At 39.1% G+C, this 12,385-nt stretch overlaps 2 protein-coding genes across 2 annotated transcripts; one reads left to right on the forward strand and one right to left on the reverse strand.

The window, feature by feature from the left end:
* Positions 1-895: 895 nt before the first annotated feature.
* LOC124071982 (G-protein coupled receptor family C group 6 member A-like) lies at positions 896-5,827 on the forward strand. Its single transcript, XM_046413093.1, has 6 exons — positions 896-1,126; positions 1,222-1,534; positions 1,759-2,574; positions 2,997-3,209; positions 3,295-3,412; positions 4,193-5,827. Exons 1-6 carry the CDS (start codon positions 960-962, stop codon positions 5,116-5,118), a joined length of 2,553 nt encoding a protein of 850 aa, XP_046269049.1. The 5' UTR covers positions 896-959; the 3' UTR covers positions 5,119-5,827.
* A 699-nt stretch (positions 5,828-6,526) lies between these two features.
* odc1 (ornithine decarboxylase 1) lies at positions 6,527-11,613 on the reverse strand. The gene is made up of 11 exons (XM_046413094.1): positions 11,463-11,613; positions 10,374-10,522; positions 10,022-10,159; positions 9,744-9,917; positions 9,424-9,596; positions 9,094-9,310; positions 8,916-8,999; positions 8,582-8,750; positions 8,367-8,482; positions 8,048-8,262; positions 6,527-7,949 (listed from the first exon to the last, which is right to left on the reverse strand). Exons 3-11 carry the CDS (start codon positions 10,121-10,123, stop codon positions 7,811-7,813), a joined length of 1,389 nt encoding a protein of 462 aa, XP_046269050.1. The 5' UTR covers positions 10,124-10,159; positions 10,374-10,522; positions 11,463-11,613; the 3' UTR covers positions 6,527-7,810.
* Positions 11,614-12,385: the final 772 nt, after the last annotated feature.

Below are 12,385 nucleotides of genomic sequence, written 5' to 3' on the forward strand. Positions count from 1 at the left end.
TTTACTCATAGTGAAGTATTTTTATAGTGTGGGGTTACTATTACTTAGGTAAAGGAGTGTTTTTTCCTGAGAATATATTCATGTGGCATACATGTAGTGTCTTTTCAGGACTTTCAGGACAGCTTTATTTGCGTTGAGTGTAACTCCAAATGTCCATCTACAGCACCCCACACACTTATTTGTGTTTTGTGATACATTTAACAATTCTGACCCCTGCTGACATAATAAGCAATAACCACACAAAAGTCTGACAGTTGATTCTCGAGAATCCAAACTTAATGTCCTATTTGTTCTGGAGCTTTTCACTTTATTGTACTGTCTTCATCACCAGATGGACTTTGCTCATTTGTCATTGAATTGTAGATGTTTTGATTTTCTCAGTTTCTCACTTAAAGCACTTTTCGGTCTTCTTGTACGATAATGACTTGAAGCCCTGAATTGATTTGCAAAATGTAGTAGATCTATGCTATTATCTGCATATTCTCTAACAACTGTAACTTAACAAATGGTGTGTGAATTAAAATTTTCTCTTTCAAGTTTCAAGATATTTTTTTCAGTATACAGTAGTCTACAATGTAGCATGCTGCCCTCTCATGGACTGCATTGCTCAATGCCACAGTATTTAATATTTCTTTCATTTCAGTCACTGTCACAGACCCAAACAATTACACAGATCAAAAATTCCTGCCTCATCTTAAGACAGGAGATCACACTAATAATGAATTATTACTTTGAATGAATCACCTTGTATGAGCAATTTGAAACACCTTGTAATTTTCAATATTTTGAAAATAGCAAATGCTTTGCATCAGCTTACAGGATTCATCAGACAATGCAAATGATCGCGTGTGACTTCCCACAAAGTAACATTATATGAGAGCCGTTGTCCAGGAACCAGTTCACATTTTAGAGAGAGGAACGAATGCATACACACATGTGTTAACTACTGCTTAACCACGATGTTCTTGTTATTATTTGTCAGTATTGTGAGTTTATTTAGTCCTTGTTCAGGAGAGGATCGTCCTCTTCATGCATATGCTCCTGGGGACATCATCATCGGAGGACTTTTCCCTGTTCACAGGCAAACCAATAGAAGCCCAACACATGGACCACTCTCCTGTAGTGCGTAAGTATAGCCTAATAGAAATAAATCAGGTAACACAACCCAAATGTACTTGAATCATTTTGGAAATGTCATCTGTTCTCCATCAATTTATGAAGGTATGATATCCGAGCATTCCTACACACTCAAGTGATGATATACGCCATCAGAGAAGTAAACCAACGCACACCAAGGGTTCTACCCAACTTCACCATAGGATATGACATCTATGACACTTGTGGAGATGTCAGCTTTGCCATCAGAGCAACACTCCAGTTGCTGTTGGACCAGTCAGACAACCAGGGATGTTTAGGACCTTCAGAATTTCCATCTGCTTTGCCTGAACCCAAAACAAAGGTGGTGATTGGTGAAAGGTACTCTGAGGTATCAATAGCTGTGGCACGAGTTGTTGCTCTGTCATCAGTTGCCCAGGTTTGTCTTCCCTGTACTTGATGCCTTATCATTAACTACAGTTCAAAATGCAAAGATGATTAATGCTTTGCATATTTTGGTGCCAATGGTGAGATTATGACATATTGTGGAAAATATAATGCAATAGTGGTAATAATGAATGTAATTTTTTGTCTTGATTTTAATGCATCATTGTTACAGACTTCAGAATAATTTCAACATGATTTGATATCTGTTTGTTACAGATTAGCTATGCTTCAACTAGTCAGCAGCTCAGCAGGAAGTTGAAGTTCCCCACTTTTCTGAGAACAATATCTAGTGATGAACATCAGACAAAGGCCATTGCTGAGCTGGTGAAGAAGTTTAATTGGAAAATAGTGGCCATTGTAGGAAGTGATGATGAGTACGGGAAGTATGGCAGTGATCAACTTGTGAGCATCTTCAGCAAAATGAAGGACCTCTGCATTGAATTCATTGACATCCTTCCTGGTTACTTTTCTCAGAACAATACCGAAACCCATATGAGGCTGACTGAGCTGGTGAGCAATATCAACAAATCCTCTGCTGAGGCCATCATCATGTTCACCAAGGACACCAATGTTGATGTCATCATGGAAGCAGCTATTAAGCACAACCTAAACCGAACTTGGATTGCAAGTGATTCATGGTCCACCTCTTCAAAGGTCTCTGCACTGCCAGGCATTGAGAAGGCCGGGAAGGTTTTCGGATTCATTTCTAAGAGAAATGAGGTGCCTAATTTTAAGGACTATGTCACCTCAATGTTCAATGGAACCACTAATGCTTTACTTGAACATTACCTGGAACATTATCCACCTTGTCTTAATCAGTCTGATCAGATCAGAGAAAGAACCTGCTCACTTGGAAACAGCCAGCTGGAGTCCCAGCATTGCCTAGATATAAGGTGCTTGGCCGATTTTATTGACCAAGATGAATCATACAATATCTACTTAGCAGTTCAAGTGATTGTTGAGGGTCTCAGAAATTTGCTACAGTGTGACAACCACCAGTGTAACCATAATGGCAAATTTTCATCCTCAGAGGTACGGTAAAGTTATTTTGCTGACATGTTTATCATTGTTAATATGTCTTTAAAGCAATAGTTTGGAAATTCTGGAGAAATGCTTAGTCACTTGCTAGGTACCTCATATGTGTCTGTTAGCTTAGCTTAGCTTAGCATAAAGGCTGGAAACAGGGAATGACTGACACTCTCTGAAGTTGAAAAAATGCCTTCCTGCACCTCTAAAGCTGACTAATTAACACATCATAACACATCTGTTAAATCCATACAAAGGCCATAGTCTTTCTGTCAGTGACTTCCTGTTAATGTTCTGTCTTGGCCAAAAATAGCACATAACTCCACTACCGACCCCTGACTGCTAGTGATAGCTTTGTAGGTATTGGACAATTAAAAAAATGTATCAATTTTGCATCAATAGAGTTTTGTTTATGTTTGACTTCACAGCTTCTTGTGGAAATCAAGAAGGTCAACCTCACTGTGAACACCACACATATATTCTTTAACCCCTTTGGAGACCCCACTTTAGGATATGATATTGTCTATTGGAACATGACTGAATCCATACAGCACACACTAATAACAACCATCGGAGAATACTGGCCAGATGGAGAAATCCGCATTCCACTTGACCTTGTTACAAATGAGGACAATGCGTCAGTAAGTTCAAATTTTAATCACTTATTTATTACCTCAAATAAGTAGCAAATACCAAGTGATACTGACTCTATTTTATCTTTCAAAGGTAACTGTTTACAATTGTTCTAAAACATGTAAACCAGGGCAGGAGTTGAAAAAGCAAAGGAAACAGTGCTGCAGTGATTGTGTTCCATGTGCAGATGGAGAGTTTTCTGCTGGAAATGGTAAGTCTTTAATTATTAATATCATGCAAGAAGATGCGGTCTGCAGACAACCCAACACAGTCCTTCCCATGATGCAGAAAGCTTTTAGGATGCCTGTATTGTTTTAATTTGTTTCTACTTTTTTTCTCCTGCATTTTCTGTAATGCACGTTTTATTTTTTATATTATCAATTCTAAATAATTATTTCAAAAATTTTGCCTGTCTTGTTTTCGCAAATGTTCATTAAATGTCCAGTGTATAGGATTTAGTGCCATCTAGTGGTGAAGTTGCGGATTGCAACCAAATGAAAAGCACTTACCTTAGCCTTACCTTACCCAAGCCGTACCCTCTGCTTGGATGCAGGAATGTGAAAGGCCCTCTCTAGAACCAGTGTTTAATTTGTTTATTCTGTGTTGGTGTAGAAACATGGTAGAAGATGACCCACTCTCCCTATGTAGATATAAAAGGCTCATTCTAAGGTAACGACTGAACAACAATTTCTAGTTTGAGATGATTATATACAAACAAAAACATGATTCTGAACATTATACTTCTTTCCTGCTTGTCCCCTGAATCCTACACACTGGACCTTTAATTTGCAAATATAATACTTAAAGTGTCATACTGCTGGACTGTGAGGGTGATCAGATGCTGTGGCTTTGTACTTCTCCTTTTTTTGTGACAAAAGGTTCTCCATGCAAGTATTTCTCACTGAATCATGATCATGATGAATTTGCAAAATATATTTTTAGGTTTTTTTGCAGTTAAATTTGATTTGCATTTCTTTGTTTACTCCTACAGGTGAGGAGTGTAAACGCTGCATTTTCGAGATGTATTCATCTCCGCGGAGGGATCAGTGTTTGAACAAAACTATCGAATTCCTACACTGGTCAGATCCCTTCATTATCATTTTGAGTTGCCTGAACATCTTTGGGATAATTATTACCATTGTGTTTGCTATTTTGTTCACAGTTTATCGTACCACTCCCATTGTGAAGGCTGTTGGTGGTTACCTTTGTCTCTTGGAGCTTTTTTCCTTGCTGATCTGCTTCTGCCTTACCTTTACTTTCACAGGATTGCCCAACAAAGCTTCATGCATGGCGGGCCTGCCTATCTTCGGCATAGCCTTTTCCCTCTGCATCTCTTGCATTCTGGCCAATCTGATCCAAATCTTAGTGGGCTTCAACTTTGAAACTAAAATAGGGTCCTCAATAAAGAAGCTTAATAAACCAGTGGCTGTGGTGACCATCATCTCTGGGATCCAGCTGGGCCTGTGTGTGTCATGGATGAGTTTGTACCCCCCAGCTGTCAATACAACAATATTAAGTAGAACCATCATGTGGGAGTGTGACAAGGGCTCCACTTGGTTTTTTATAGCCATGCTATGCTACAATGCTTTCTTGGCGCTCAGTTGTTTCCTGTTTGCATTCAAAGGTAAACAGCTCCCAGATTTGTATAAAAATGCAAGGTTAATCACCACCAGTATGTTTCTCTTTTTGATCATTTGGATACTCTTCATCCCAATTTATATCAATTTGACTGGGAAGTACAAACGAGCCATTGAAAGTGCAGCCATTCTCATATCTAGCTACAGCATCCTCGGCTGTCACTTGGCCCCAAAGTTTTACATTATGGTGTTCAAGAAAGAAATTAATAATGAGAACACCATTACTGAGTATATTAGGAAGCATTATGAGCAAAAGAACATGGCTGTGGTGAAATCATAACCACTGCGCCTTTCTCTTGCTACTTTAACATGTGTGCTTGTGCCCACAACAAGCCTAAAGCCAACCTTGTTAAACATTTTAAAGCAGAAGTTTGAGGTTTTGGGAAATGCGTGTACTATACTATGCAACTTGTCTCTGTTGTGCAAGACTTTTTTTTAAAAAAAATTATTTGTATACAATCCTGAAACTCTAAAGATGGTCTTATTAAATGTGTTATCTTTACTGCTGTTACTGTCACTGCTGATAAATCAAAAGAGCTTAAGATAATTTAGGATCTTTACTGTGTTTTCTATTATGCACCATTGTTATCTTGGCTTTATTTGCATGCAACACATTTCTCCTTTCAACTGTCAGTTTAAATACGTTGTAAAAAAGAGGAAACAACATGCCAAACTGCGAAAAACACATTCTAGTGTGTATTCAAGTGTTTAGCTGTATATGGGTTTCTTTGACATAATTGTAAATAGCTTATATTGACTTTTTTTGTATCATTTATATATTTTTGATTTTATTTTCTTTCAGAGAGGAGTCAGGCACACGGATCACAGACATTACTGATTATTTTGCTGATTATTTCTTGCTGCTGTAAACTTTATTACTTCATTTTGTTTGATTACATTTATTTATTTTATTATTTAGAGATGATTCCCTGTGAAGTGCTGTATACTGCAAATAAATAAACTTCTTTCTTTGTAAATATTGCAATATTGCTGCAACATTTGCCCAGGTACATACAATGAATTTGCTCCAAAACATAAACAAAAAGAGCAATTTAAAGGGTTTGAAGATAAATCTGTGCAGCCTTAACCTTTCAACTAAAAACATTACCAGAAAGCTATAGCATCTACATAATAACTCTGCACTGCAAAGAAGCAGTTACTGTTACAGATGTTGCTATTCCTAAAATGTAGCTTAGAAGCAGAAGTAGGTGTAGAGAATATAGAAGTACATATGAATATATGCATAGATCAACATTTGACTGTTGCTACAGGGTAGAGGGTCAGATATCCTAACTTAGTCTTAGAGTTAACTATGGTCTCTCTTTGGGATGAAGCATGTTATATAATCTAATTCTCGCATTGTGTAAAATCAGGACTTACTTGAGCAATGATGTATATTCCAGGAACAGATGTGTGTTTTTTTTTTATTTTTGAAATGGGTGCTTAATTCATGGTTGACTCTTCCCTGACATGCAAAATCACTTATATTGCTGTCTGAAGCATAGCTGAATCAGTGGAATGTCAGCAATGAATGTCACACTGTGGCAAAATCTGTGACACCGATTTGAACCAGTTCCATCTGCAAAGACCACATGGGACTCTTGAATCATTCTGTGAACAACTTTCTAAGGTGTAGTATCTGCCCTTTGTAAAAATGTGACAACATTAAAAACACACAGTATACATAATTTGGCTCTGCACCTAATGTTTTATTTATTAAAAAAATACAAAACTTCAAAAATTTTCCATAGGAAAGCATTATGAATTTGCAATCCCGTCTCTTTCATATCCATTTCAAATGTGGTTATACACAGTTTCATATTAATATCATGAATGGTCTTCTTGCCTTCTCTATAGGTTACAAAAAAAATAATGTGTGTGTATTATATCTATCTATATATAGAGAGAAAGAGATATATAGATAGATATATCTAGATAGATAGATGTGTAGGAGAAGAGGAGAGGTGCAGTCTGCTTCTTGAGTCCCTGTGTTTTAAGTGTTAATCTTGAAGATCTGTTTTTGGTGGCACCTGTAGGATCTGGTGACCAAGACAAATGCATGGGTAGCTCTCCGGTGCATGTATCTATAATGCTGTTGGACAAGTGGTTTCAAATGCTGCAGCCATAATCAGCACAGAGACACACTATAGTGTTTTGGCACGCAGAATGTGCTGCATGTGTGGATTTCCTCTGAGTTTCTGTGTAACTGTATATTCAAAGAAACATACAGAACACAAAAACGCTGTATTGCTATATTATGAACACTGGTTAGAAAAAGAAAAATCTTGAGGACTAACACTTAACAGGTTCTGTACAGAAGTGGAGATCATGGAAAATATAAATATTAACATAGCAGCCATTTTTTGAGGATTTAAATCACCCTCCAACCACCTCTTTGCGAGTTACTAGCTAGGAAGCGACTTCAGCTGTTAACAGGGCTTTGAAGGGTCAACAATTCAATAATAAACTATGTCTAACTTGGAAACAATCCGTCATACTCTTAATGACATTAGTAAAAGCACTGGTTAACCTCCATCTCTTTGATTACTGCTACAGTTTCAAATTCCCCTACAAGTTCCCCTTCCCCCATTCCTTCCAGTTCAGTAGATCGGTTCTTTGCGAATTACAGTACTTCTTACGGTCTTTTCCCCAAATTAGGGCAATAAAACTGTAGCAACAAGTTCAGAGTTGCCCTGCCACACTACCTGGAACACACAGAGACACTCAGAGTGTGATTCAGCCTCATATCAGTAAGGGTTGATCCCCAGCTTCCATACAGAACGCAGATTTGTGCAAACATGTCCCTCTCATTCTCCTGTCAAGTAACTGGCCTTGAATTTTCATATACATTTGGGAGAAATGATGTGGGGGAATGAAATGAAATAAAATAAAATAAAAAAAACAGTCCCCCCTTAAATAATTAAACAGAGGAAGCTAAAACATTGCTGTAATGTATGTGATGTACAGTTTGCTTAAACCACATGGGCCTGGCAGGGCTTAGTGGGCATCTCCAAGCTGCTCTCTCGGCCACAGCAGGCTGGCACTTCAAACAAACAAGACTCCTCCGCAGGAGCTGGCAGGCCCTGGGAACAGATCTGCTGCACACATTGCCTGTAGAAGACAATGCAGATAAGAGTTAAAAACGACAAACTTTCCAAGAAGTGAGCCGATACAGACTACCACTTTAAGGTTTTGCAACATCTACTCACCAGGCAGGGCGGGATATGACATAGTGTATGTCAGGTCTTTGGAAACCATTAAAGGTGGAGGAGGCGGCCACGGTGTAGGCACCCATGTTCTCAAAGACCAGCCAGTCACCCACTTGAAGGTCAGGCAGGTCACACTGCTCAACAATGCGATCAAGGCCATCACATGTTGGACCCCAGATACTGCAAGGGTACATGACCTCATCTGGCTTTGGCTTCTATTAGTATAAAGAGGAGAGGACATACATACAGGGATAGGTTTCATTTCTAGGACCAATTTATATAAAATTTGTTGCCATTGAAATAGTTGAGTTTCACTTACCTTGTGTAGCGTTGGCAGACAGTGAGCATGGTCATAAAGTATACAGTTGAAGGATCCGTACACTCCATCGTTGACATAGTACATCAGTGTCCTATCATTGGTCCCTTCGTCTTCCTCTGTGAAGTCAGCAAAATCATTTACTACCGAGAAAGATTACAAGTCTATTTTCAGAATATTAGTTTTCAATTTATTTTATATAAACACAATACTGTTACCATCAGAGGCTGAGCCTGACTCCTCATCCATGATGACCTTCTTGGCAATGATGTTGACAACCAGTGTGTAAGCAGAGGCCACATAAAAGCGTCCTGGCTCAGCAATGATCTTAATACCAGTGTCAGCAGGAAAATACTTGTCCAGTGCTGGGTTGATTACTGCTGTGATCTAGTAAGGAAAAGGAAGAAAAGGAAGTGCCCCAAGGTTAAAAAAGAAAAAAAAAAAAAGTGTCCTGTGCTAGTACTACTAATGTTGCAGCTAAAAGTACAAAAACTGTTGTGTTATGCTATGAAGCACCACATAAAAAAAAAAATAAATAAAAATGCAAGAGACCTCTTCAAACTGAAGTTCAGCATCATCTGAACCAGGGAAACCACCTCCAATGTCCAACAGGTCCATGTTGAAGCCCAGCTCATCCTACAGGTCACAAAATTAAGAATAATTTTAATGTTGCACGAAAACCCACATAATCCCACATGCAATTTTCACATGCAATTCTATCACAACTTACCCCCATATCAAAGACACAGCGGGCATCAGCAATAGCCTGAGTGTAGGTCTCAGGATCAGTGCAGCCACTGCCAACATGGAAGCTGACGCCAATCACATCCAACCCCAAATCTTTAGCCCGCTCCAGAAGACCCCGACAAGCTTTGAGTGGGGCCCCAAATTTCACACTAAGACGGCACACTGCTTTGGAGTCATCTGTGGCAATACGTAGCACCAGCCTAAGCACAAATCAGAAATGGGGTTAGTGAAAAGGACGACAAAAAAAAGTACAGAAGGCTGATAAATAAAACACCACTAAAGCCTTTATTCTGGGGAAAGTAAAATATCTCACTTGGCATTGTCATGACAGCGGGCCACCTTCATGAGTTCCACCTCGCTATCAAAGGTCATCATTTGGACCCCATGGGCAGAAGCATACTTGATCTGAGAAACTTGCTTGCAGGGATTGGCATAGATGATTCTGCTTGGATCCACTCCCAGAGACTGAACCAGCTGAATCTCAGTCTAGAGGGACACAATTCCAACAGTCAGCAAATAAAGTGCTAATTTAACAACCCCCAACACAGAAACTGCCAGCTAATCATCAACAGAGCTTTGCATTGTGTTATTCTAAGAACATCTTGTGCTATGGAAGTTTTCCCCAACACACACCTTGCTTGCACAGTCGAAGCCGGTTCCCAGAGACGCCAGTGTCATAACTACAGCGCGGCTGTCATTACATTTGACGGCATAGAAAGGAGTGACACGAGGCAGGCCCCTCACCCAGCGCATGTGCTTCTTTAGCACATCTCCCAGGTCACAGACATAGAAGGCATCCCTGTCATCCTGTTATAGAGCAGACGGATAAAGGAATATATGCATATAACAAAAGCAGTCTTTTACAAAAACAAATTTTTACATGATATGATGCTAAAAACAAGGACACTTACAGTCATGGATGACTCATTTATCTTCTGCTCAACAATATCTCGGGCAGAGAAACCCTCCTCCAGGAAGGAGAATTCAAACTCTGTGGGAGTGGCAGTGTTCATGGTCACAAGAAGTCCTTTTGATTGGTCACTAGCAAACTGGAAGAGGGAGAGGAAGGCATATTATGAGGACAATGTCCTTTTAGTTCTTGATTAGTAAAGACAGTTTTATTCCCCGGAAATGGGAAAGTCTTGAACAGTGCATGTGTGAGTAATTCTCAAAAGCAGAAGTAAAAAGCAATCGTTACAGATTTATCTGCATGGTAATGCGGTGTTGAATCAAGTTGCAAACAACAGTCCATGAGACACTTACTTGAATATGATAGAGATGGAATTTAGTGCTTCTGTTGCTCAGGTGCAGAGAAGCCAAGGTGGTTCACCAGTGAGGTTAAATCCCTTCAAATAAGACTCGAGGCCGGGGCCTGCTGAGGAGCCAGTGTGCGTTTTCCTAGAGTGAGGATTCTGTGAAGAAGAGCAGTTAAGAGTATTTTAACATAAAGATTCATTTTCAGAGGGAGAAGGATAAGCCAGGAAAGAAGTTTGAGATCTGTCTATGGACTGAACTCTAGTTGGTTTAAAACTCAAGATTAAATCAAGTAGCCAACATTTACAATATAAATCTCTTAAGATAAATGAATTTTATACTTAGAAATGTAACACAAAGTTTGGGATTATTCTCTTAAAATCACTATGATACACTACAAACGTATAAGACTTGAAGCATGCGTAAAACACTCCTTCAGTCCATAGTCTTCATAGCGCCCCATTTTATAACTACGGCATGACGACTTGACACCATCTGCACAGAATATGGCATTGAACAGAAATTTGAGCCCCGCCTAGTCCAGACTTTATCCAATCACAAAGGAAATCCGCTTTTTTTTTGTACAAGAATGACATGTAAATGAACCAATGAGTGACTAACAAATGACGCACACATCCATATGCCGGTTCCGTTTAGAGCTCTTCATGCCATGAGGCAACTTAACATTCAAGTAGACGTGGATCACCGCAGATTATACAGCTAATTCAAAAACTTGTTCCGCGTCACATCAAATAACCGAAGTCTATGGCCCTGGAAAGTTACTGTTGCACCCAGACGTTAAGCGGAGAAGTTTTAATATAAATACGACTATCTGTATTTATAGCGATTTATAGCTAACCAACACGCCGACACGCCGGCCACGTAGTAACATTAGGTAACACTCCTGAGCGATTCAGTTTATAATGAAACCGACGTTACGGATACGGTTAAACAGCATGAATATCTTACTCTAGTAAGTCGCTATTAATTGTCCTTTAAAGGCGCCATAACCGAATCAGACAGCTAACGCTGATTAACAAGCCCTTAATTTAAAGTGTGATGTTCTTCACAAAACGACATCAAAAAGTCCTCACTTACCTTAAAAAGCATTTACAAAGAGTTTGTCCATTAGACCCGGATGCGGGGATTAAAAAAAAAAGCAGTTCGCTTCGCGCTGAAGTCTGCTGCTGTGGCTGACGCCTCTCGACGACTAGACTGAAGTGGAAGCCGGTAAGGGACACGAGAGTATTTATAGAGAGCTCGTTACTATGACAACGTATCCAGCTGAAACCGGCCTCCCATCCACGTATGAACCGGTTCAGTCTTGTCACCTCATCCACATGGTAGGAAAAACGGTCAGGGACTGGTAGACAACTACCACACACAAGATTACGAAAAGTAACGCTACCAGTCCAAACCGGCTTCCTATGTACGCGAGAAAAGAAACAAACAAAAAACAAAAACAGTTATTCATTTATTTAAACTAGTTACTAGTTGTCTCGCGTGAATTTATCCCCCCATCATGAAAAAACGTGAAAAATCTATTTCAATATGTATTTTCTCTTCCAGATATTCAAAATCCGACGAAAAACTACATGTAGATTTGAACCTCTGAAGTATTTTGATGTGAATTTTAACTTTTCTCTGTTTTTATTTTTGTTGACTTCCAAGCATTCAAACAAAATGCTGAAAAAGCCTATCTTTGTTGTGTTCCTAACCAGATTTCTACCATGAAAAGAATTTGTCCACAGGCATGCTCACTGAAACAGACTAATCAGTCTGCCTTGTCCAGACTGTGTAGGGATTTAAAGAAACCTGTTACAATAAACATTAGAAGTTCAAATGAACTATTCTTAGAATTGATCAAATGTTTCAATCTACTTTCAAGCAAAAAATGACACACAGTCTCTGGTCACAGTTTCACAAATGTGATGATTTGGTCTTTTTCTTTGTCATATAGGAAATTCAGTATCTTTGGAGTTTGGACTTGTTCTGATAAAATAAGCACTAATGGCGAATTT

Source organism: Scatophagus argus, chromosome 15 (genome assembly GCF_020382885.2).
Source record: "Scatophagus argus isolate fScaArg1 chromosome 15, fScaArg1.pri, whole genome shotgun sequence".
In the NCBI taxonomy this organism is placed as follows: Eukaryota; Metazoa; Chordata; class Actinopteri; family Scatophagidae; genus Scatophagus; species Scatophagus argus.